Source organism: Nesoenas mayeri (assembly GCF_963082525.1).
Source record: "Nesoenas mayeri genome assembly, chromosome: 10".
Taxonomy (NCBI): domain Eukaryota; kingdom Metazoa; phylum Chordata; class Aves; order Columbiformes; family Columbidae; genus Nesoenas; species Nesoenas mayeri.
In genome coordinates, this window is record NC_137560.1 from 11,651,473 (window position 1) to 11,677,506 (window position 26,034).

At 40.4% G+C, this 26,034-nt stretch overlaps 1 protein-coding gene across 1 annotated transcript in view; it reads right to left on the reverse strand.

The window, feature by feature from the left end:
• Nucleotides 1–26,034, reverse strand: part of ITPR1 (inositol 1,4,5-trisphosphate receptor type 1) — a 158,633-nt gene that overhangs the window by 94,600 nt on the left and 37,999 nt on the right. Inside the window, exons 4-26 of the mRNA XM_080350532.1 lie at nucleotides 25,366–25,452; nucleotides 23,599–23,757; nucleotides 22,234–22,332; nucleotides 21,703–21,786; nucleotides 21,476–21,622; nucleotides 20,005–20,100; nucleotides 18,615–18,659; nucleotides 15,429–15,583; nucleotides 14,103–14,202; nucleotides 13,485–13,645; nucleotides 12,550–12,691; nucleotides 12,012–12,170; nucleotides 11,291–11,463; nucleotides 10,910–11,029; nucleotides 9,428–9,622; nucleotides 7,512–7,763; nucleotides 6,015–6,156; nucleotides 4,892–5,045; nucleotides 4,372–4,559; nucleotides 2,783–2,921; nucleotides 1,220–1,278; nucleotides 362–523; nucleotides 93–263 (exon numbers count right to left, since the gene is read on the reverse strand). Coding sequence (XP_080206658.1) covers nucleotides 93–263; nucleotides 362–523; nucleotides 1,220–1,278; nucleotides 2,783–2,921; nucleotides 4,372–4,559; nucleotides 4,892–5,045; nucleotides 6,015–6,156; nucleotides 7,512–7,763; nucleotides 9,428–9,622; nucleotides 10,910–11,029; nucleotides 11,291–11,463; nucleotides 12,012–12,170; nucleotides 12,550–12,691; nucleotides 13,485–13,645; nucleotides 14,103–14,202; nucleotides 15,429–15,583; nucleotides 18,615–18,659; nucleotides 20,005–20,100; nucleotides 21,476–21,622; nucleotides 21,703–21,786; nucleotides 22,234–22,332; nucleotides 23,599–23,757; nucleotides 25,366–25,452 — 3,189 coding nt within the window. The remainder of the gene's footprint in view (nucleotides 1–92; nucleotides 264–361; nucleotides 524–1,219; nucleotides 1,279–2,782; nucleotides 2,922–4,371; nucleotides 4,560–4,891; nucleotides 5,046–6,014; nucleotides 6,157–7,511; nucleotides 7,764–9,427; nucleotides 9,623–10,909; nucleotides 11,030–11,290; nucleotides 11,464–12,011; nucleotides 12,171–12,549; nucleotides 12,692–13,484; nucleotides 13,646–14,102; nucleotides 14,203–15,428; nucleotides 15,584–18,614; nucleotides 18,660–20,004; nucleotides 20,101–21,475; nucleotides 21,623–21,702; nucleotides 21,787–22,233; nucleotides 22,333–23,598; nucleotides 23,758–25,365; nucleotides 25,453–26,034) is intronic.

The following is a 26,034-nucleotide window of genomic DNA, read 5'->3' on the forward strand; positions in this document are numbered from 1 at the left end:
CTGGAAAGACATTTTTTCAGTCACAGTTCTGGAAACAGTTACATTTTCATGAACTATTAATATATTAGTTTGTGCAAACAGAATGTAATTACCTCTTTTTTCTTGTGCTCATTTTCACCTTGCACTCCATCCATGGTCTCATCAGGGCCCTGGCCTTTGTACACCCAAAGCTCCGATTTTTCCACAATGGACCTCAGCTGGTCCAGATCTTGTTTTATCTGCTTGTAGTTGTCAACATCTTGGCTGGTAACAAGCAGTTGAACCTTACATGAATGCAATCCGTTAGTTGCACAAAAGGGTTCTTTTTAGCTGCAATCTATACATTCAGATGAGGAATAACGCTCTTAATACATACACATACCTGCTTAAAAGCTTGAAGGACTTCTTGTCTCTGACTAAAGTGTCGGAAAAGTAGCTGAAGTGCTCCAGAGACCAGAGGAGGATAATCATGCATTGTTAAATGCAACAAAACTCTGAGAAACGTTCTGCCACCATGATCATCCAAATCCAGTGGTGTATTCTCCTCACTGAAAATGAAGCATAGGAGTTAACTGGCATACTAAACTGAATGTCTCAGCACATTCTTAGGTCTAGTCAGCAGTGGCAGAAAAATCATCTTCTTACTTTTAAATAAAGGGAAAGTCTATCAAACCAAGTGCTCTCTCAAGACACACAGGGTTTTGGGCGTACTGCTTAAAAGGGAGGCTATTCCAGAATCTCATTAGTCATGGTTCACTCAACTTACATTATCTAACTTACATTTTTTGGGGTCAAACTATGCCAAAATATTTGTCCCTATGTCAATCTCGCCGTGTTGCTCAAATACTTCTTGCCTATTCTTGGCACTAACATTTCTCACTATTTACAAAATACAATCCTACCTCAGTATCCAGGTTGCAATGCTAATTATGTCAAACACTTACTGTCCTCCTTGTCCCACTGCACCTCTTTTTCTGAGTGTAAGAAACTCATGTGAAACCCTCCCATGAAGATCCTTCTGGCTGAAGAAGGATGCCTGTGCCTCACCTGTGGCTTTTAACTGAAATGGACACTACTTTGAGCTGTCTCACAGACATTTTGGGAAAATGAAGCCTAGGTTACTGTGGCAGCTGTTTCCAACCTTGTTCCAGTTACCACCTCCCTCTCAACTGCAATCCTCACTCCTGGGGAGTCGGAGAACTGATAAGCTACCCCTTGATGAGCACTGGTGAAGAGATACTTTCCTTCCACCAAAGATCCCCTCAGCTTGTTCTTCAATGTGTTCAAAGTCTAGGGCTCCTGAGAAAACAACAAGACAAATACATTATGTCAGAATTGCACCAGAGATATTTTTGCAGCCTAAAAGCATTTTAAATGGCAACTGATGATGTAGGTGTAAGCAAGGGGGTCAGAAAAAGCCGAAAGGAATGCTGAGAGATTATTGAAGCATCCTGCTGAAATAGCATAGGACAATAAATTAACTTATTCTCAGCTCACAAATTAAACTGCATTCCCACTTCAGCATCATCCAGGCTTATTCCTTTCTTGCCTGTTTTAAGATTGCACCAGCATCATTCCAGGACACTGATGGGACCTGGTGTCACTCAGAGGGGTCAGCCACAAGAAATACCAAATCTGAGTCCTGATAAGTTCTAAAGCAGTAAATTCAGCAATGACAGCAGTACCCCGTGGCTCAATAGAAAAAAAGTCTTCACATTTTTCAGAATAAGGTATAGTTTGTCACATGGGCAATGACTAACATTCTGAAATAAAAAAATATGGTAAAACAGACTTGGAGCTCTCACTTCCACAAGCATTTGCAAAAGGGAATGGAAAAAGAGCATGGGGATTTTACATTTTTGCCAAAAATGTTTACCCCCTTTCTTCCAAAGTTCATCTCGCAGAAAGAGCTGTCGCTGCCCCTGCCAGCCCAGTTTTGAAGCCCTGGAACCCCAGGGCGCTGCTGGACAGGCAGCCCCAAAAAGTAAACACATCCCCTTTGAAGTGAGATCAAAAGAAAGAGTCTCCTCTCTTTGAAGGCTTCACATCTAAACCACATTCTCCTTATCTTTCTCCTCTGTATCTAGAGATACAATCCCCAAATCAAGAAAGAAAAACTGTTTGATGTCTATTAAGCTGCACTTTTGAAGTCCAGTAATTTCTCTGTGGTACAGGTCCTAACTACGGGACACTTTCCTCTGGAAAGCGATATAGTGATGGACAAAACCACATCTACCCAGCCCACTATCCTGCATCTACCCATCCAACTAAGAAGAACACCGGACACAAGCAGCTCCTCAGCAGCTGAGTTTCACACCCCTGTCTTGCAGCACTGAGATACCAACACCTCCAGATCTCTCGCCTTCCTACAACACCTTTAAAAAAGTGACATTTGAGTGGGTAGAGGCATCAGGCCAGGGGAAAGGGATGGAAGAAATCAGATTACTTTGGGGACCCTTTTCTTTCATCCAGAAGCATTAATACAAAAGATTTAATCCGAGCTTGATGACAAATCAGACATGACAGCGTTTATTTCAGGTTGTCTTTAAAGGACACATCTCAGGCTTTGGGTCACACTTAACACACGGAAACTAGTAAGAGACAGTAGAAATAAATCCTGAGTATTGTTAGGAGTGTACAGAAACGATCCCTACCCTTATTACTGCTGCTAGTAGGGTATTGTGCTTCATTGGGACTGTTCATATGCCAAACCAAGAACCTGAATCAATTACCCTATTAGCACCTCTAAGATTAAAGAGTCTTCCCTAAACCACACAAATTCATTTTTTGCAAAATAACTAACCTGGTACATTAGCTGGCATTTCTTGATTACTGCTTCCAGTGGGTGATTCGGACATCTGGGCATTGCTTTCATCGAATTCGTGTTTAAATATACAAAGCAGGCAGGAGATTCTGTAGTCCAATCTTACATTCAAAATAAACTGGTAATACAAGAGTAGTAAAAAATATTGAAATAACTTGCCTATTTCCAAGCACACGTACAGACAATTTACACATAATGCAGTGCTACAAACACACAAGATCAACATAGTAAAAATGTGGACTGAACTTGGAGAAGAGGTACACAAATATTTTCTTAAAAATGTCCAGAATTCAGTGACCTTTTTTTCAGTGATTTCAATGAGCATATAATATGCACACTGTAACAAATACTTTAGAATAAAAGATTTTGGCCGTGTTCTGACCCCTCGTTACTGCCGAGTGCAGATATCCTCATCCCATCCCCAGGAAAAGAAAGCAGCATTTCTACCTCCATTCTGAAACCAGCAGGAGCCCAATAGAGAAGCGCTTCCACCCCCCGCAAGCTGTGCAGAAGACCCTGCACAGCAGCCGCTGTGCCACAGCTTCCAGCTCAAGTGGGCTCCATCACCTGGTGCAAACGAAACCTCCCGTGTCACAGAGACCACCTCCTGGCGGCCTTTCTCCCTCTTGAGGAAAGTACAACTGAAAGAACACTTGCAGCTCTCTCAAAGTTATGGGAAAATGCTTAATGCCAATTTTAATAACCCACAGTAACAGAGGGAATACTGGCACATTAAAATATCCCATTGCACATGCCAGGCCATAAGGGAATTTCTGGCTTTAACTATAATTAGGAATGGTGAGGAGAAGTGAATCAGTGCTCTCCTATGTGCTGCATCTGCTGCTGAGGCATAACCCCAAACCCAGTGACATGCAAACCTCCCACGGTGGCACAGGGAAGGCACACCCTGGCTTTCCTGCTGCTTTGCCTGTTTTCACCAACAAGGTTTTGCAAAAATTCTGGCCTCCATGAGCTTCCCATGGAGTTACTGAACAGAACAGAGACTGCTACAACTGAAGGAGGGAAGATGGATTTCAGTGCAGTAATTCTGCAGCAACATCTAGATGACAGCAGCAGTGGGGTACAGCAAAAATACTTCTCATTGTGTCCCAAAGACTTAGGAGTGAACAAGTGAGAAAAGACAGAGATGGAAGAGACAGCGAGGCTGCCCAATATACACACAAACATCTCAGGCTCATGGCTGTATGAGCAGTCGTCTCAAGTTTCTCCCCTTTCCTTGGGGCACTTAACAAGATTGCCATGTATATTCAGAGAAATTACTGGGCCTGGATAGTGAAGAATGAGCTCCCCACTTCAGCAAGTCAGGTATTTACACATCCGTGTGAAATATGCAGGTATTTACTAGAAACTCATTTCTATTAAATTGTTTAAGTAATGGCATCATATTGCCATACGCAAGTTGAGTGCTGCATGTCTGAAAAAGTCACCCTTGTAATGCTTCGCCAGTTTAAAAGCAGCATGAGGCAGAAATTAATTAAGAGGCAGCGTGGCACTATATTAATACTTAAAGACAGCACAAGATGATAGCTGGTTTGCATTGCCAGTACCTGAAGTATTTCGATGATCTTCAGCTTGGTGTCCATGACCAGGATGTCCTCTTTCTCTGGTTCGCTCTGCTTGACGTTACCCTCTGGAGCTGCAGCAAGCGGAGTCATGGGCAAGAACCCACCGCCCCTGAGCACCACCTGGGTCATCAGCTCACCCACCCCGTGGATCGATCTCATCACATTGCTCCCTTCAGAGAGGTAAGGAAAGAGCTATGGTTAGAATGGTGTTATAGGACCGCAATAACAGGGCAAGGACCCTTCCCATCCTATAAAGAGAAATTGTCTCAACATTAAACAGGCCACTGACCTATGTCAGTAGAACAGCCGAAAGCCAACCGAAGCACTGCAGCACTTTCAGACACCTCCTGCCCCCTCCCTCTTTAATCAGAGGCATTACTCAGCTTTACAACCAAGGCATGGATGGAAATGAGTAGAAGATCTCAAAGCCGCACTGACATTTTGAGATGCATTAGAAACTAGCAAAGAATGATCTGTTCTGCCACTCATTTTTCAGCCTTACCTTTACTTTCCTCGCCTTTTGCCATCTTGGTAATAGGGAAGATGGTAGTGATGTGCACACAGTCTAATATAGCAAGGAGGATTTTGGTTAGTCTGAGGAGGTCACAGAAGTTGTAGAAACCAAAATATATCAGATTTCTCGCTAAGTTTACAACCTACCAAAATAATAATAAAAATCCTCATTAATACTAAATATTTTGCTGTCACAATCACGTTGTCTTAACATAGTTAAAAGATCAAGAACCTGGTTGTCATATTCTTATCATAATACATCATAACTCTGCAAGATGGTATTTCTGCATTTTATCAGAAAGTTTTCTACTTGCCTACAAACACTGCAATGCTTGGAGTAACAGTCTGTACCTGCAACTGATATTCTATAGCTATAAAACCATACGATATTTGTCTCATTACAGAAAAGGTAAGATAGATCAAGACTAGAGGGAATTAAAACATGCTTTTTATAGTTTTGTCTTACAAAAAAAATAGTCAAACGTCTAAGCCTAATTGTTATTAAATTATAAAGTTTCTCCACGAGCCTTCCACATGCATTGCTTAAAGAGCCACACATAATTTCACGTATAGTGCAAATATTTAATGCAGCCCCATTATACTAAGTATATTTTTAAAGAAATATCACACATTTTCTCAAATTAACAGTTATTTATGGAATAGTATTGCACAGATTTGCTACGTTTTATTCGCACAGACTATTTTAATAGGTCAGTAAGTCACAGGACACTGTATTGTTCTCTTTGTGAGTAGAACTGCAAGTTTGAGACTATCTGTACATGCAGACACAGTGTTTAGTTTTCAAGAATATTTATTCCAGTAAAGCTCAAGTTTGCACTAACAGTGAGAGCACTAAAAGTAAACAGGACTGCTGCAAATCTAAGACGTAATCTCACATTCATTACTTGTATTTCAAGAACTAGTACTGCAAATTCACAAAATTCAGTGGGGTTGCTTGCATAAGGAAAACGGATCCCATTGGAAAACAGGAGCCTGCTGAGGCTCAGCACTCACTTGTTACTTTCCAATCTACCTGGTGTTGAAAAAAGTACCAACACGCCACAAAAACAAAAAAGAAAGAAAAAAAGATCAAAACAGAACTGGACAACTACCTCAAAAGTGAGCTTATTTTTCTCTTTATCAGAGAAAGGGAACCTCTGACACACCACATCTCTTAAATATTCCTCTACAAATTCCATTGTTTGTGCAAATCTCTCCTTAATTTCGTCTTTGGAAGTTCCACTGCTATCATAGCTGAAGAGGAAAAAACAAAACAAAACACAAAACTTAGCAGGCAAATACACAGGGCTCTGTTCCCCCAAAACAATTCCTCATTGTTTTGTCAAAATCTAAGACAAGTTAAAGGCTGTTAAGTAATTTATCCAAATGAGGGAGTCAGGAAGCTGACACCAGAATTTCCTGGCTTTTGCTGGTTTATCCCATATGCTCATTTTGTACTGTTTAAAAAATGTCTGAGGAAAAAAAAATTGTCCCAACAAATAAAAAAGAAACCCTTATTATTTTACTGGAAACAATGACAAGCTACATACAGCACGAAGGCAAATGGATGTGGCCAAGAGACACTGTCTGTGGATGTTATTTTTCCTCCAAAAAAACCCAAAACAGATGGATAGATTAATTTTTCTTAATACAAATTCTAGGTTTGTTTCTCAGTACATGCAAAGAGCATTCAAAAAAGGCAACCCCCATTCACCTTCCACTAACTACTTTTGTTTTCCTGTTTGATCACGTATCACTGTTTGTCCTCTGCCAGAGCTGAAACCATTTGTTTTTCTGTTTTGGCATTTGAAGTTGAATACGATCTATGGCATCTCTCAACAAACTAGCCCAGCAAGGAGGGAAGGATGAGAAAAACAAGTAATCACTAAACACCAGTACTAATACTGACAAGGCTCAAATTCCTAACATTTAACACTAATTTTAAATGTTCATTCAGTCCAACCGAAAAATTGAGTTCTAAACAGTTGAAGTACTACACATTTTAATTAATTTGGACTATAAAGAGTGAATACAAGTTTATGGTCAATAAATCATGTCCCCAGTCTGGCTGCGGTTTTCTATAGGTTTTTCACCACGGTATCAGAGTATTTTCTATCTGAGATTAAGGAACATGACTGTTTCCAGCATATTGTTTCACCATCTTCCACCTTGTTTTTGCTTTTGATTGTGTGAGCTACAGTATGGACAATCTGCCCTGTAGAGTCTGTACTCTGATCAGATAAGGCGGAAGGAAAAAAGAAATAGTCTTCCCTTGCTTTCCCTTACCTAGGAAGGGTCACTGGCCACATAACCCAAATCAGAGCCAGCCCATCACTGTGACCGCTGCTTGTTTTGGAGACAAACCCTACTCCAGCTTACACTGTGTGCATACAGGAAAGTTATTTTGCTCCCAGGAAGGTTTTCCCCAGGAAACATCACAGGCAAGAGAAACTATAGGGCCTGAATAATGGAACTAGTAAGAATATGTTACACATTTTAAAAAATAATTATTTTATAAATAATGCATGAGTTCAGCAATAATCTGATTTTGTTTTAAAAACCAAGAGGGCTATAATTTCCTTTCCCACACCATTCCAGGAAGTACTTACTCATCAATAGCAATTTCAGAAGGTATTTCAGACCACAGACGAGCATACTTCACCGGTGTTACTTGCTCCTGGGGGTCACGATCAACGTGCATATGAAGCATTAGCCGGCAGAAAGACGCTCTCAGATCATATGGCAAGTTTTCATCAGACATGCAACGGAGAATGAGGTCCACATCCAGCTGGCCAGATATTTCATTTATGGCTAAGTACTGTCGATCAAGGCACATTCTAGCAAAGAGGTTTAGTTGGTATCTTCAGGGGGAAAAAAAAAATACACAAAGAACTTACACTTTAATTTCCAGAAATGTCAACTGTATACAGTACTGATATACCTCTATGTATTAGCAGAATGAAAATTATATTTTCCAGTCATATAGCTATGCTTATTATGGAAAGAATAACATACTTATCAAGCACTAGTAACAGGTAATGTATTGGAAAAACAGAATAAAAGCACCATCATATTTCCCTGAGAGTCACACAAAATTACATAATGTTATTTATGAAAACCACAGAAGCATCCAAAGAACACTTAAGGCAATTCAGCCCAAATGCTGTTGAAGACTAAATACTTCATAGCAATGCTGAAGCCACAGTTGTTCACTGCGGCAACAATGTAGCTGGACTACATAATCACTAAAAGTTAGATACCTGATTAAGCAGCTGCTCAGCTCTGCTCCCTTCAGTCAAAAAACTGGTAGAGAAAAACTAAACTCAATTCCTAAGCTTTTCAGTCCATCAGCCAGAAACAAGCAACCAGCATTTAAGTTACACACATTCAAGAGACTGGTAATTAGCCTTTAGTCATAAAGCACAGGTCCTACAATCACGAGTATTCATACAGGCCTGTGTTGAGTAGTGTCAATGGTGAGGTTCCCCAAAGAATGAACAGTCAATTGAAAGCAGACCCCTTTTCAATCACAGTACTCCTCATGGGAATTTAACCAAACCATACCCTAAACCCTTGTTTTAAGCATGTTAATGACTCTACAATGTAGACAAAAAAAAATTAACACTATTGATTCTGTTTAAAAACAAGTGCAGGAAAATCTATTTTGAAAGCAGAAACACATGTATGACAAAGTCTACTGTAAAAAACATTTCAATGGAAGAGACAATGAAAAATAAGATAGCTATTAAAAAAAAAAAAAAAATTCTAGTTGTACTTTCTGCATCACCACAATCGAGTCCGTCAAACTACGCTCACAAGTTTATAACCCAGACACAGGAATTTGGTCTGGGCTGAAACCTGATCCTACACTATGCCAAGAACTTGGTGTCTTGTCAAGTCATCTGGAAACATCACTTGGTGTTAGAAACTGCTAAAAGCACAGCTTAAGCCATACAAAAGAGCACTGCACATTAATCAAACCAAACTTGTGGCATTTTCATAACTCCACATATTGTCCTGCTGAGAACTACAGGACCACTAAAGGCTTGGAGCTTCAAGAGAAATTTAGAAGGCAGGGAAAACAGCAGTGACTTCTTTAAAATCACACACAAAGCCATCTGCACACTGAAATCCGGTTCTTCCCACAAGCAGTCGTTCACCCCGACTACTATCTGAATACAAGCAACCTAAATGGTTAGCACACAGGCTCTTGTAACACCCACTTATCAGGAAACCAAGCAGAGATACAGGCATTAAGTGCTGCACAAATTCAATGCATTCTAAGGCTCAACTATTTTTTTTTTTGTACCAGTTTAAACTTGCTTGTACTGATAACTGGACTTCTCATCATGAATAACTTTGTGCTTTTAGCTCTAACTTCAAAGAGACTTAATCCTCACTCTCTAATGGCTACGTTCCCTATGAAACCAGTACACCTTCTCCAAAACCAACTACAGCCTATATACCAGAGCCTTTCCCACACAGCCTTGAACGTTGCGAGCCAACTACTGCGCGTGCTGTTAACCTGTAGTAGCTGAGTACGTCCCGATCCTCCTTCTGCCCTTCCTTGGCGTCCTGAGCCAACTCTCTGATACTCTTACTGCGAATCTCCTTGTTGCTGTCTCTCCAGAACAACCACACTTCTTCCTCATCTTCTCCAACTTCCAAGGCATTTTCCCCACTTGACACTTCTTCAAACTCAAATCGCGAGAGGACGAGCCTGCCAGAAAGAAGATCGGTTAAACCCATGCAAATCTTTTAGAACATTTCTTGCTAAAAACAAGATTTGCTAAAAATGTACTAGTGACATAATAGAAATTAATTTTATGATCTCATCTGCATTCACTAAACATCATTTTTTTTTCCTGAACTGTGTAGTAGAAGTAGAGTATCTTAACCTTTCAGCAGTAGTAGTCTGCTACATAATACCTTTGTGGTTCATTATTAAAAGCATTAGGTTGGAATTAATTTAGATTATAAGCTTTCCATTCAGCTTTAAAAAGACTAACTTTTCAGCTCTGTTCAATTGATTAAGATAAAGAAACAAGGAAACTGAAGACGTGCCTGACTTCAAAAAACATCTTTACCAGAGGACTGGTTCAAAGACCTTTCAACACACTAGTAAAGTATTTGGCAAACAAAAATACCTAAAAATTGAATAGTTTTGTATCCCATAAATGCCAAGAGTTACAACTTCTTTCTTTTTACATGGTGAACTAACTAGAAACAACTCAGCTACTGAAACTAAAAAGGCTTCGGGGGGGCTCTTAGCTCTTCAGTAAGAAAAAGATCATATGTCCAAAAAAAAGATAAACTGAATATGCAAGGATAAGAACAAGTAAGTGCTATAGTAACTTTAAGTGTTGGTGGAAATGAATACAATCTTTATGATTTCATGAAGAGAATTAAGTGTGCAAGAATACTCTCATCCATTTGTGTCTTTACTACCTGACAAAGACCTGCTTCCCTTTTACAGCATTTTGATAACGATTATCCATGCCCTACTCCACACACCAAAACAACCCATCTTTATGAAAGACACCTGGGATTTGATGCCTGCTGTGATGCTTCAGCAATGGCAGGGCAATGCCGAGAGCTCAAGACCAAAATCCTAACGTAAAGGAACAAAAGGAGGAGCAGAAACGCACTAGTTCCTGCTCTGCTGCCAGCCGAGCGCAGTGGGCACGCAGCGCTCGCTCACTTCAGACAGCCGAGGGAGGAAAGCCTGAGGCCCGGAGGAGGATCAGGCCCACAGACCCTGCACACCTTCCTGCAAAGTCTGTCTACTTCCATCAAACATGAGACTTCTGAAAGAATTTTCTGACTGCAGGACTGAGAACACATACGGCAGACGTCTGCTGTCATCAAAACCCATGTGCTGTGTGTTTGAAGAAGACCCCACACATACTTAACTGCTTTCTCTAGATGTGCCAGCAGTGCTCTCAGCTTTGAATCACCTTCCTTCTGTTTCACACTAGGAAAGCCATCTATAAAGGCATTAACTTACTTCGTTTCAATCAGAATGTCTGCATTTGCTGGATTCAGCACAGCTTTACAAATCAACTCCTGCGTCACTGGAATAGACTTGTTCATGGAAACGCACAGATCTGAGAGGTAATCCAAAAACCTGTTGGAAAACGTGAGCCAAAAGGGTATCAATCCTTGTTGAGATCTAGACTGAAGCAATCTACATTACAGAAAGAAAACGTTCAGAACTCCAGTTTAACACTGCAGAGCGAGACTGTTGCCCGAGGGAGAAGTTACACTGACTGCCAGAAAAGAAGTGAACTAGCTGTGCTTCCTCACTAGCAAAAGTTGGCAGGTACAGATTTTTCTCAGAAGGCTAAGAGGAAAAGGGTAATCATCTACTCAAAAACATAGATCTCACCTGGGCTCCCTATTTTTCCTCACAAGACTAACAAAAGTGTCAATCTCGGCAGCTGTGATGTGCTTCTCCAAGAGCTTGCGATTGTTATGAAGCAGTGCTGTAATAGTGTCCTCGGCCAAGACATCATAGCCAATTTGCTTCTGCATGAAGCCAAACTGCTTTGCAATGTATTCCTTCAAAAGAGAGGGAAGAGGGAAGGAGTTATAACTAATTCTCAGAATTTAAGAAAATACTCAATAATGGAACACAGTAAGATGTTGGTGAATATCAACATCCGAAGCAGCGAACTGGATTACACTGAAATCATTTTCCTTTGAGAGAAAGCAAGTGATCACACCTTCCTCCCAGGCTAGGTACAACCAAGGCATTTACCCTTACCTGATATGAGTTTGTTTTCACTAAATGGCAACAAAAATGAACAGCCTTAATGAAGCTTGTAGTATGCAAAAGTGAAGGAAATCTTATAATTCATTTGGATTTGACAGTTAGCAATTTTGTTGTTTTAAATTCCCCCTACACCTGGTACTAATTACACTGCATATAGTCTCTGACAGATAAGAAAAATGCCAGATAGAGCAAAACTGAGCAATCCAAAAATCTCTTGCTAATGGTACAAACACAGCACAGAACAGCAGAGTTCAATTAATGGCATGCAGCTTTAATTTTCCTGGAGCACAGGAACAACATTAGTGCCATTGAAACCTACAAGCATATTTCAAACCTGATTCTTTCTGTAATCCTGCTGAGAGTGTCTCAGCACTCTGTAGCAAAGCCGGCAGATGTGTCTGAAAGGAGCGTGACGCTGGTCTCCAAGCTCCTCCAACCGCAGCATCGGGCCATCGCCGCTGTCTGTAAATGGTGCTTGCAACAACTTGAAGATCTATAGATTTAGTAGAACACAAAGACAAAATCCCATGAGACACTCTTCCTCTGAGTGTAAAAGCATTGCCTCAGTGTCTTAAAAATTTTAAAAGGTACAAAAGAAATACACTGTGGTTGCCAAGTTTGTTTCTTGATAATAGAGTAGCCTGGACAAAAGACATTATTGGTCACCTTTATTCAACACCACATAGTTTTATTCAACAGCACACAGTTTCTTCTTCCAGCAATGTATGCCTACAGTCCCCTGACAAGTACCTGTTCAGAGCTAGAAACTCAAAGGATCTTTTAGTGACAATAATTTGGCCAGGTTCTCTACTATTAGTTTCTCTTTTCTGACAACCATTCTTGTAGTCAGTTTAGAAAAACGTGCAGCCTACCTGCTTCAGAATATTCTGTTCTCTCATCAGTTTTTGCCGTTCTCTATTAGGTTTAGAAAATACCACTTCAAGGACATCTTGTCCAGAATTAGTTCCACCAGTAACAAAGTAGACTAAATCCTCCAACAATTTGGTAACAGATCTACGGAAAAGCAAGAAGTTGTTAATACAAGACAACAAATTTTATCTGTCAAAAGAACAATGTCAGTTCAAGTTCACCTAGTTTTCAAAATGCTGAGTGAAAAAAGAACATCAACTAGAGACTGACTCAGATGCCGGATAAAGCAAATAGGTTTGTACAGAACTTAAAATTAGGAACTAATACTTACTATTGCTATAGCCATATTGTCTAATAGCTAAACCATAGCAGCAGTAAGACAACGATATCACTTTAGGACAACTACATACTCGTCAAGTTTTATTTGGCAGCTCTTTAAATTGTTGGGGGGAGTGTGGGCAGGAATTAAAAAAAAAAAAATATATATATATATATATATAAAATTGAAGCACACAGGCCCTGGTTTTACACAGCCAACTCTGTGCTCTTTTTGTGTGGCCACATACTTTTCAGGACGTTGGCAGAGGATTTGCAAGAAGTCATATGTTCAGTCTTCACAAGATGGATTATAAATTCCCACACTCAACTTGCAAAGCCCATCAGGAAAGGTACGCTGTGGATTATTCTTCTGAGTTCACAACAGTTCGCATGCTCCCCTTTCACAGAGCAACAGGGAGGGCTTGACAGAAAAGGCCTGAGAACCTCTGCTATGGACACGTCAACAATAAAACCATCAACTTTTTTTTCCTTTTCTAATCTAATCATGAAAGAAACAAAACTCCGCTTCCAAAAATACTGTATGTAGATAAACTTTTCAAAGAAAGACTTACTCAGTGAAGGAAACAACATTATCTGAACCAAATTCTTGCTTCCTTACCTTCTTTCATTCTGGGTTATTGTTCCCTTTTCCAACTTGCCAGCAATGGAACCTAAAACCTTACTCGCATCATTTGCAAAATCCAAGTCCCGAACCTCTGCAGGGGAAACTGGTACTATAGCAAAAGCTTCTTTGTCCTCTTTCACTGGAGAAGTACCGATCTGAAACCCAGAGAAGTTTTATCATCAGACCAAGAGGCAGAAAACAAAGTACTGGATTCACCTACTCAGTGATAATGAAACAGAAGAAAAGCCATGATCCACTTGGACAGGATGAGGCTACTGATGAAGTCAAGCTCTGAGAACAGTACTACTCTGTGCAAGTTCAAAGGTGTTCCTAAATCAGAAGAATATCAGGAGAGATTGCAAACCGTTGCTGTGAGCACTGGAAAAAATTCTCCTTGTGATGACTGTTGTACAATACTAGTTATGCTGTTACAGTTTCTTAAACTACTATGAAAACCTAATCTTTTAGATAAAACATTTTGCATAGGCACTATTCATTGCTGTTACGCTGCTGCTGTTTGACAAACCCAGTGGTCTCAAGGGACTGGAACTTCTGCCAACCACACTTCCATGAAAGCACAAGAATCAAAGGATGTGCTTATATAAGACTTACTTTAAGCATCACAGGTTTCTCCTCTTCTTTATCAATAGGGATATTGGTACTATGAACCCACGTGTTAGTGCAAAGGTGTCTAAGTCTGACGTAAGAGTTCCTGAAAGAAAGTCAGAAGTTTCAAAGCATGAGTCAGCTTCCCAGACGGGAAATCTTGGCGTTGCTCAAATTGCAAGATGTTGGCAGGAGCAAGTGGAAAAAAAAGTGTCGTCTTTATCCATGCTGCATACCATAACAGGAATAAGACTCCTCTTTCCTTATTTCATTCTATAAATTAACCTTAAGAAGTCTTATATAATGACATAGATTCTGCTGTAAACCAGAACATCTCTATTCTGTTGCAGTAACTCAGCTGCTGCACAGTAACAAATAAAACATCTTCAAGTCCTCACATTTCCACATGCTACACAGTTGTCACCTTCCTCCTTGACCTTTGTATTTTTCAGCCCATAACTGATATCTATTTTGTATTTTCTAAACTGAGTATTTTTTGACTCTGTGTAGGTGGTCCATGTTGTACAAGCAAAGTTACATTAAGATAACAAAACAGGAGATGAGCATACAACAATTTTCTCTAGCAGAAGCCCTATGGGGATAGCAGTTCCCAGACAGTTTTCTCCGGCATTTCTGGCAATGACACTTATTTTTCATGGACCAGCTCCTTGATAAAAGCTGTCAAGCCACAGTCAGATTAGCATCTTAGGCCAGGATAAGAAAGTGTCTCTCGGCTGCAGCACAAGCTCCTCTCCCCACAACTCTGGCAACACAAGACAGCAAAGGCAGCCAAGATGCTGCTTTTGGTGGCCATGTTAACTTCTGCTAACTCAGAGTGGCTGATCATTTAGAGAGTTAAATCAACTAGATGGAAAAATATACTGTGCTTTCTCAGTGGGAACAGGCAGCAAAAAGCCAGCACGCAGACTGTGTATCTTCAAAGAGTACAACGTCTTCTAAGTAGCAAGAGGTAACACATGAACAGTAAAGTACACATAAACAATAGAAAATGAAGTGCTAAATGTTTGATGTTACATCCTAGTTAACATCATACAGACACGCCATGGGAGCGTCTTGATGGGACACCCAAGGCTTTTAGTCCCAGTTGTTCACTGGCAAGGAAGTCACTTAACCTCAATCTTCCCATCTTTAAAACGGGGTTTTGCTACTTATAACTTAATTGTAAAGTACTGAAGTGAAGCTTCAAGCACTTGTTATATATTTCCACATTACTTTGAATAAAATTCTTAATACCAAAGGATTTAAAAAAAAAAACAAACCAAAACAAACAAACTGCAAAGCAGATAGTTCTAACATTATGCTTAGCTGTACCTGGGGACAAGGCTGTCTCCTCCTCGCAAGGTGGTAGGGTCCAGCTCAAAGATGGAGGAGATATCGTTTCCTTCGGGCACAGACACCAGAGAGTAGGCCATCTTCTCCTGAGCACTGCGCAAGCCCCTTCTGGAGGCATCCTGCTCAGGGTCCAGCTGTGGAAGAAATCCCATCACACACAGTCAGACCGAGCCCTCCAAACCCACCTGCCCAGCATGAAATAGATGTGTCCTGTAGTTTCAGACATAACTCTGAACCACTCCAAGTACTGGTTAAGACAGCTGGGCTTTAGGACACCAGTAAAGCTGACAAACAGCTGCTCTTGCCAACCACTTCTTCATGTTCCCTGGTGTTAACAACTTCTGAGTTTATCTGGATCACAAACACAATAAATCCTAAACTACAGAAGTTATGTCTTGCAGACAGTGCCAGAAGAGACTCCAAATCCTCCGGCCATTCACCCCACAGCACACTGGGAGCTCTGACTGATTTCAGAGTGGCTGCTAAGATGCCACCCCTGACACTACCGCCTTTTGAAATGTGTTGATGTACTGCAATTATCATTCTAACAAAGTCATCATGTGAGCTGCAAACAAAAATGAGCAACTCTATGTATCAACAATCTTGCTGGGAAATAACTTCAGCAGCAATACCAGGACTCACATCTATCAATCAGACAAATTAAACAAAAGCAAATCAAGAATCACAGAATCACAGAACGTCAGGGATTGGAAGGGACCTCAAAAGATCATCTAGTCCAATCTCCCTGCCGGAGCAGGAATTAGCTGTCTTGCTGTTCACACCTCAGCTTGCGATGCACTCCAACACAATGATACTCTACAAAGGACGTGGCATCAGAAGTATCTTTACTTCCAAGCTGCTAGCAAATTACCAGCCTCCTTTAACAAAACATCAACTGAGCAAACCCCTGGTTTCACAGATGATAGCACAAAAGGGTAGGAAAAAATGAAGATAAACTAGGGAAAAGGAAGGACGACTTTCTCTAAAACCTCTCCTAGGGAACTATCAGTTTTCACTAGTCAATAAAAAAAGTTGCTAACTCACAACACATGAGCCAGCCGTCCCTGTATAAACATCTAAATCCTATGTGAAATTTTCTAAGTGATCAAGCAACCAATTTATCAGGTTCTCTGTGACCTTGGCACTGTGGAAGGTAAGTGCCCAAAGCAGTCAGCACTCGAGTGCCTGTCTTTCAAATTCCTGGTGTAAGGGACTGCAATCCTTAAACACAGAGAAAAGGTGTCTAACATAGCTTGTACCACAGGATACTCTGCAGTTAGCACATTTGTAGTCAATGAACTTGGCTGCAAAATAGTGACATTTAAAGTCTGATTTTGTACATGGGAACAGACAGTTAGCTGTATGGAACACAAATACATGTTGGGAGTGTGCCTTCAAGAGAAGAAGCAACCATACACTGAATAGAGTCCATCTGGAGGCTTTATACTGGGAGAAATTCACTCACTTGGAATGAATTCTCTGAGTTTCAGCTGTCTCCTTCATCCCCACAGTAGGGCAGCTGCTCTGTATTCACAATTTGTACTTCAGGAGACAACCAGTCAGTTACTGACACTGTGGCAAAGCTGAAAATGAGTAGTAAGTTACAAAGTAGGAAACAGGGCAATTTAAGGAGAACTAAACCTTCAGGCCCCAAGTTGACAATAGCAGCCTCCTTTAATGTTACACAGGTACTAGCTGGCATCTCACCCGTGCCCATGTAAACCCTACTCTTGAGCAGGTCATCGAGGTAGGAGGAAAAAACGAAACACAGACCTGCGCTACAAAACCTGCCATCTTGCAGACAACTCGCATTTGGATAAAGCTGGAGTTTAGATAAAGTTGGATAAAGCAGCCTACACCATCCTGTCACTAGTAAATGTTAAACGATGCAGGAATTTTGTGTCAGAAATGAATTATGTGCTCCTGATCCTATTCTTTATGGTCTATTTTTGCCACCTAGTGGTAAAGAGACAGAGCAGGGAAAAATCAGCACAACTCTGAATCCAGTGCGTTATTGTTACTACTACAGTTATCATCTGGAGACATTAGCATAACACCAGTAGGATGAATGTCTAAATAAAAGACCTCGACAATGATTAACTTCCAAAAAGCTAAGCCAACAAAATAGATCAGTGTTGGATTTCCCACTCCTCAACAATATCTTAGTTTTGTTTGTTTTCTCATTTTTCTAGTCTGTTTAATGAAGTCAAGCTGCCAGAAGATCAGTGTTTGCTGCCAAATACCACCAAGAACTTATCAGGGTAACAGCTCAATATCTGGGGCAAGGGTAAGCGTTTTAATGACCAAGGTATAATGACAAATGCCTTTAGGAGGAGAACTTCACCTTATAGATCTTCAAAGCATCACAGTGCATTTTTAAAAATAGAAGTAGTTCTTTTTCATATTCAAATGGAGCAAATCTTCCATAATAAAGGATAAATGACCAAGAAAGCTCTGTAAGCCTACAATCAAATCCAACTAAAAACATGTACTTCGCCACGGAAAGTGCTGTTCCAGTTTTAGCTGTTTTCAACTACTGCGGCAATGCTGCTTCCCTTTGACACCAAAGAGAAGCTCTGTCAGTACAAAGCACCAGCACACTCAGTCTTCAATACAACATTTACTGAAAACAACACAGACTTGCATTCACAGGGAAATCAGAAGAATGGCACTGAAGTAATTCTCACCCTGCCATTCTTCCTCTCTAGACCCTTGATCTAAAAGAAGAAAGGGAATTAAATTCTTAAACAGGGAGGTCAGACAGCTGACTGGCACAGCACTACGTGAGCATCCCGGTAGGGACACTTGCCATCTGCTGTCCCCTTAAGCAACTCACTTTCCAGACCTATTCAAGAGAGTGCTTCAAGGAGCCAAAGGTTTAAGAGACAGGAAGACAGAAAAAGAGATGCTACAAAGCGGGGAGGAAAGGGAGTCCAGGTAACATATAAGTTTGGTTCCAAGTGCATTGCTCTCCACTAAAGCCCAATCCAGTTTTCAATACCCACTCCTCTGGAGAGGCCTTGAAAGCCTTTAGATCATTCTCAGTTCTTTAGTTTATTCACTAGCAACAAAGCCTGGACCATCTATGTGCTGGTCAGGTAATACCTGGGCCTGTGTCAAGCCCTCCTCAATCAGGGGCAAGATCGTACTCTTGCCTATACTTACTGAGGATTGACACTCCAGGTCATCTTCCTCATAGTCAGGGTTTACCTGATGGAACAGAATCACAGGCATGTCAAAACTCTAACAGAGCTGGAAGTGGGAAACAACCTCAGTGTGGTCTAAACTTATTTTGTAAAAAAATGCACTCTACTCTATAGCACTACCAGACATGCAGAACAAATATACTGTACAAAAACTGATCCATTTCTCATTGGGCATTTGTGTGCCCATGAATTAAGCAGCTTAGTAATCTGCAAACATGCAGAGATTTAACTTGTTCATGATAATTTACCAAGTTTCAGGTTTGTTTTTCTTTAAAAATCCCAAATGGAATTTTCAACTATAAATTACTTACTTGGCAGAAATCTTTTAGAACAAACACTACTCCACCATAGAACAGGTGAGCAACCTCCTCTAGTATATTTCTGCATGCTGTAAGAACACGGTTTTGTTTCTGCTGATTAGCAAACCCAAGATTTACTGGAAATGCTCTATACTGGGTCACTACTGAAAAGGATTTGAGTGTGCATGTGACAAAATGCTGCTCGTTTTCCAATCTGCTTATCAGAAGAATATGAAATGGGATATGTAATCTGGACTTGTCCCACTGATGCTCTCATGTCAGAAGCAGAGGCTGAGGCAGCCCTTCGGCTACACGCTTACATCTAGGACAGCGTTTATTAGAGAGGTTTCCATATTGGCATGTGATACATCTATGCTCTAAAGTAAATAACAGTAGTTTTAATAAACACTTGCAAGTGTTAAGCAGCAAACCTCACAAAATTATAACCTTGGATTTTATTTTTTTAATAAAATGTCTTGAAATGTTATTTCAATGGAGAGAGAGGGACTTCACTATGGAGAGAGAAAGATTTGTTTTGTGCTTGGACAACTAAGCATTATCTGCAGTTCTTACAAGACTGATCTGAAGCCTAACTGCATTTCCATTTTACAGTCAGTTCTACAATTCTGCTCAGAAATCAGTGACTCAGGAGAAACTAACAGTAGCTGAATACATTTTCCCCCAAAGGCTCTCAGCCATTTACAATTTATTCATCTATTAATAAATTCATCTATATTCTACTGCCCACATGACAAGATAATATTTAGTGTCTATTTTTTGCAGAAAAGTTATTGCCTCTAGAATTCATAAAAAAGTGAAATAAGCTCAAGACTAGCCCAGTACCATGGTATTCTTTCAAGCCTCTTTCACCTGGTTTGCTGTGATTAGCCATCTATTCTGTATTAACACTAAGGACCCAAACAGCACTCTCCTCCCCTCCCCTGCTGTGTCTATTTTTAGGGCAGGAAACTAGAGATTTTCAGAAGGTATAAAAGGAAGAAAATACCATGGAAGGAAAGGCAGAGTTCCTAAGCAAGCCCCAACACCTACCTCTGCTGCTAGGTAGTGTCCAGTAGCAAGGTGTTTGAACCTGAAAAGGCTGTTCCAGTACCCCGCACCACCACGACAAGGATCATGCTGCACCACCTGCAGGGAGAGGGAAACCACATTTACACTGTCCATCAGTGACCTCACTTTTCAAACATATCATTCACTGTATTTCATGTACAGGTAAGAGGAAACAGAACGAGGAGCTCCAGAAAAGACGAAACAACCTTTGAGATGTGAACAACACACAGCAGAGTACAATTTTCTCCTCAACAATTTACAAACATTGATTTTCTGCTCATTGTCAAGTGACTGTATGTGTTGGAAGAGTCACTGACCATGGTTGGTGCTCCATTGGAGTCTAGTGAGTGATGGAAGGAAGATTATGGTACAAGTGAGCAGAGAAGTAATTAAAAAGGTGCTTTAGATGTACATGTGTTGCTAGGTCTTGAAACAAAGCTCCTAAAGAGATGCAATAGATACTTCAACTTCTTGGTACAACAAATTTTTGACCTTCTGAAAGCAGGTGAGAGAAGACACCTGGAAATGTTTCAAATGCAAGGGTGTTGTACAAAAGAATATGAAGACTGTCAATATGTACTTTTGGACTTCTCTGCTGTCAAGTAGAGCCTCCAAAATCAGATGATCTGCTATTCCACAGCAGCTACTCTGTGGATACACTTGCTTCCTTAAGGGCAAAAAAAATCAGCATAGCTGACCTCTGCCTTTTGGGGAAGGACTAGTTCACCTCTGCCTCACATTTAACAGCAGGTAACTGCATACAAATGGACCGTTACCACAGAAGCTATAGATTTGTCTTAATATGTCAAAGGAATGTTAATTCTAGGTAGGCTTTCAATGCATATCAAAGCAGATACTTCCGGTAAGAGAATATGAAAAAACATGTATCCACCATCACAATTAATTTTATGATTCTCAGATGACAAACACAGAAAACCATAAATCAACTCTAACCACATCAACAGAGTGAGGATATTTTAAGAAGCCAGTGATGGCCAGGGTGTTAGTCATGCTATTTAACAGTAAAGAAAAAAAATGGTCCAGACAAGCAAGGCACAGAGACGAGCAAAGGGCTGCAATCTCCTATCAAATGAGGATATGCATAATCACATTATTCCATACCAAAAATAGTGTGTTCGGTACACTCAGCAGGACAGTTGAATTCATTAGCTGGTGTTAAACTTTAGAGACTGGTAAGAAAATGACTTAATAGATATTTCTTTGTCCCCTTTTTCTGAAATTTCAAGAACATGTATTTGAGAAATACCTGCTGCAGCATTACAAATCAGAACTCATTGATATCGCACTGAAAGCACAGTAAGAAAAAGAATTTTAAGATTAAACTTCAAACACCAGGAAGGCTTTTACCTAGAAAAAAGAAAACCAGATGCACAGTTTTTTGAACAGTAATTGTTTCTACAAAGCCACCCCCAGCCTAGGTTACAGTTCTTACCTCTACTTCCCACAGAGCTTTCGAACTGGTTGCAGACGTGGCCGACTGCCTCCCTGTCGTTCTCAGGAAGACGTGCTGCTTCTTCCTGTGCTCATCGCAAGTCAGAAACTTCTCCTGTTCTGCATGGAACAGCCTCACCACATCCCCCTGCCAAAGCCCAGACATGGTCAATATCGGCATTACCCATCAGTGAACAAGTTACAGGCAAGCAGAGCTTTGAGTCTTACCCCTTTGAGAATATCATCTTTGTTATCACTCCATTTCATGAAAAGGACTATTTTCCAGCTTGTATTGCAATTCACAGAGTTGACCTACAAAGAGAACTACAACCATTAGTCCTATTGTCTTGTGCCTGCACGAGATACTGCCATGTAGTACTGCTTTACTTTTTAGAAAATTTTCAACACAATACTGCAGTCTCTGTCGCATTACTCTAGAGAAGGAAAGCCCTTTTCTGCATTTATTCCAGAACAAGTAACTACAAATCACTGTGCCACGACCTTTGGTTTTGGAAGGAAAAAAAATAAATCTTATTTTCAGGCAGTCAAGCAAAAGAGATCGAACTCAAACCTCTGTCTAGTACCCAAAAGATATGAGAAAAGTCCGCCAGCTCTATTAAGTTGCTGATTAACAAGATAACTATCCCTAAACAATGCCAAAGGTACCAACCACCTTACTGATTTTCATAACAACTTCTAGCAGCTTAGCTGGACCATACAGACCGTACAGCTGCTCCAGCTGTGCCATTCTGCCCTTACCTCATTGCAGCCTGGATTATCAACAAGCTGATGACTGCTGGCATGGAGAGGCTGCCCAGCGTTGACAGGATTCAGGACCACTTTGTCTCCAATGACAACCTGTAGATAAGTGCAGCATCAAGATAGAAACTTGCAACCTGAGAAATCTCTCTTTCTTTCTTTTTTTCTAATATGGGAGTGATGAGAGGAAATCACCTTCTCGCAGTTTGGAGAGATGCCAGTCTGAGTATGAAAATCAGAGTTCTGTTTGCTTCAGAATTTAGCTCATCGTACTCAGTCATTCAAGGGAGGAAAAAAAGCCTATTCTTCTTTGAGCCTCTAAGTCAAATAGTAACACAGACTGCGATTCTGGTAACTAACCTATCTGCTGCTTTTCATGAAGATGTTTCATTGACTAACATTTAACAAATCATTCCTATAGCAAAAGGTCAGCCAAAAATCCTACTCCAAGACACACTCCCAGTTGTAAAATCAGATTCTTGACTGGGCTGGCATGATTCAAGAAAAATGCATTTTATTATGGACAGTAAAGGTCCCCTTCTTCCCTTCTTCTAGGGCAAAGTCTTCCTTAAATGAAAAAGCAAAAAGCCTTTTCTGCAGTCAAAGGAACTGCTCTCAGTGATAAAGTGTCTGAGAACTGATGCAATCTAAAAAGAGCTTAATGACCACTAAAACTACACTACCCTGTGCTTTGGCTTTACCATGTGTGTGTCTCTAGAAAACAGTCACATCAAAATGTATGGGTAAGTCTACAGGGTAAATTATTCCTATTTGATAGAGACAACTGTGTTTAGGTGCCAAATATATACCTGGACTAAACCATACAGCACACTAAAGCTTCATTCCTTCTGGTTTTAGGCAGTCACCCAGGTGACTCAGATTTGTAAAAAAAAAAAGAGATTAAAGGATTAAAATGGTAAAGTATTAATTCTGAACCAATTATTTTCCAGATTTCCCATGAACAGGGCCATTTAACCTCACTATGACCTCATTCCTCATATACAAAGCGATGATGAATTTTTATACCAAACTGACAACACTAAAAACCAATACGCTAATTATTTTTTCTAGATCTACTGAAGGAACTCAGCATTTCCTACCATTTTGAATTGGGCAGGAATTGTGAAAGGCTTGCGTCATTAGGTCGCTTATTCCTTCCAACATTAAATCATTCCCTGTTTCCAAAATACAAGTTACCATAGCAATCTTCCTCCCCCTCATGACAGCATAGGAAAAAGGTTGTTTCTGCAACATCATGCACTAAGAGATCTGTGCATTTCATTAATCGCATGACAAGCCTCCTGCAACAAGCTTTGCCCAGTTGTGCACAAAGCAACATGTGCAGATATTCCTCTTAATACTCACACTGTCTCCGATGGAACGCAGTTTGTAGAAGGGCTGTATGTAGAACCAGGAACCTTCATTTCCAGCTTCATCCAAGGTCACCCTCATAGCATTCTTCTCTAGTAGAGCTGGAAGCCTCTTATTTACTGTTAAGTATTTGTTACTTTTTAAGTGAAGCAGCTAGAATAAGAATTAGAGTTCGGTTCTAAGGATGCTCATTTTTCCTCCCCTCAATAAATAGTGAGTGTGCATACAAAAACCACAGTTATTATACAGGAATTAAAATAACAATGAAATTATATTACAATTATTGATGACTTGAGGCACAATTTCACTTAGCCTTCTTTCAGTCTATATGCAGTGCTACAGCACAAAACATCTTAAGCTAATCCAGCGGTCCCTTCTTCAAACGATAAACACTCAGAAATGCTCTTGTCACTTGACAGTCACAGCCTATTCAAAAACCCAGGATCAAAGGTTGTGAAATGCTGGAGACCAAGCGATTTTCCCTCCTAAGATGGGGATGATGAGACGTAAATGTGCTGTTATTTTGCTTTGCTCCAATTTAACAGAGAACGTGACTGTTTCTTTGACAACTCTCTTGAAAAAATTCCCTTTGTTTCACCCTTTGCTGTGTCCCCTCACAGACCTCACACCAGCAGCATGGAGATGACACCTGAAACAGGTCACATCCCAGCTTCAAACAACTGTTGTCAAACACCCAGTAAATTCAGCAGACAAATACTTGTGTACAGAAAGTACTTTTTCATGCCTTTTGACTACCATTAACAGCAGTTACTCACAGAGCATTTGGGAGTTATGGGAAAATAAGGGCAAAAACTTCTCACTGCTCTTAACAGTGTTTATGCTTGTATTCCAATCAAAAATGCATGTGATTATTTTTCTTTCACCATTAAAAGTACATTTTTTTTAACCTCAAACACATTGGCCAATAGTGCACTTAACCAAAGCAGGGACTTCTCTGTCCTTTCTCCACCAGGTTGCTCCTAATCCTGCACTTGCTTTACAGGGCAGCCAACTAATTTCTCCTTGTGGCAAGAAAGCCCAGTCCATCTGTGCTCCGAGCCACCCTCTCTGCCGGCTGGTATTATCTCAGCAGAATAAAACTAAAACCATTGGTAGAGTAATTTCTTAATCTAAGACTCAAAACTCTCAGGTAACTAGCCCTGCTTCTGAAGCGCTGATGCGCTCTACCTCATGGAAATAGGTCTGCTGTGGTTCCAGGGTGAACCCACCTGCTACATAGTATGTTCCCCATGTATTAAAGACCCCTCTTTTTAAATTATGCAATTATTATACTTTTCATTTTCATTTGGTTTTTTTTGCCCCCCCCTTTTTTTTTAATTCCCCAAGACCTGGCATATCCTTTGCTGCAATGGATTGCAATTACTTGTATGGCTTTTTTTCCCTCCTCTGTAACCAGTTTACAATTTGACATGTCAATGTTTGATTGCAAGAGGCTATACTGGGCATTGCACAGTGACTGCACCATCCTCTGAACGATCAAATCTAATGAAGGCTCTAAGAAGTATTTCTGAAGAAAGCAATCATATGGTGATTTCAAAAAAAACCCCAATTAACCTATAACAAAATAAAAAAGTGGCTCCATCATAACTGTATTCCCAGTTGTTGATTCACGGGATCCCACTTCAGGGCACTGTCACACTCTGCAAATCCACAGACTCTCACCCATGAATTCCAGAAACACATTGAGCAGGGGAGTTTGAGCAAAATCCTACACGGCTTGCAAAGATGTTCAGAGCTTACCTGGATAACGTTGCCATACTGGATGACTGTTCCCAGCAACTTTCTGTTTTCAGTTTCATTCTGTTTCTTTTCCAAATCCGCCGCATGCTGGAATTAAGGCAGAACAATTCAATTGCCGACTGTTTTAAGAAAAGTGCTGACAAACACCCAAGGTTCTTTAAGATGATTTCAAAGAACTGAAAAACACTGAGTATCTGAAACAGCATCATTTCCTTTTTCCAACTTCAGCAGGGTCATTTACAAATTACTTTTTCAGCTTCTTAGGAAGAAAGACACACAACATTTAAGCAATCTGTGATTAGGGTAGAATTTGACAAAAATTTGCAATAAAACATGAGATGAAAAACTCATACAAGACAGACGACAACCCATGAGAAGACAACACCACAGCTATGGAGGGAAGGTGAAAAGGGATGGGTAACAACTCAGGCCAGGAAGTCTATATTCCTTTCTACTGACTTCTATAGAAATTGAAAGAAAGGGACCTGAACTTTGGATCTTTCTTTTACTTTGTCAATACAGGCTGCAATTTTTCCACCGCCTGTCTCCGTATGCTGACTCCAGCCATCTTCACCCTGCAGCAGGTTATTCAGAAGACATTTACAAATAGTCGCTACAGCTCTGAACACCTGAGTTTCCAACACACCAGCACCAGAGTTTGTGTTTTGT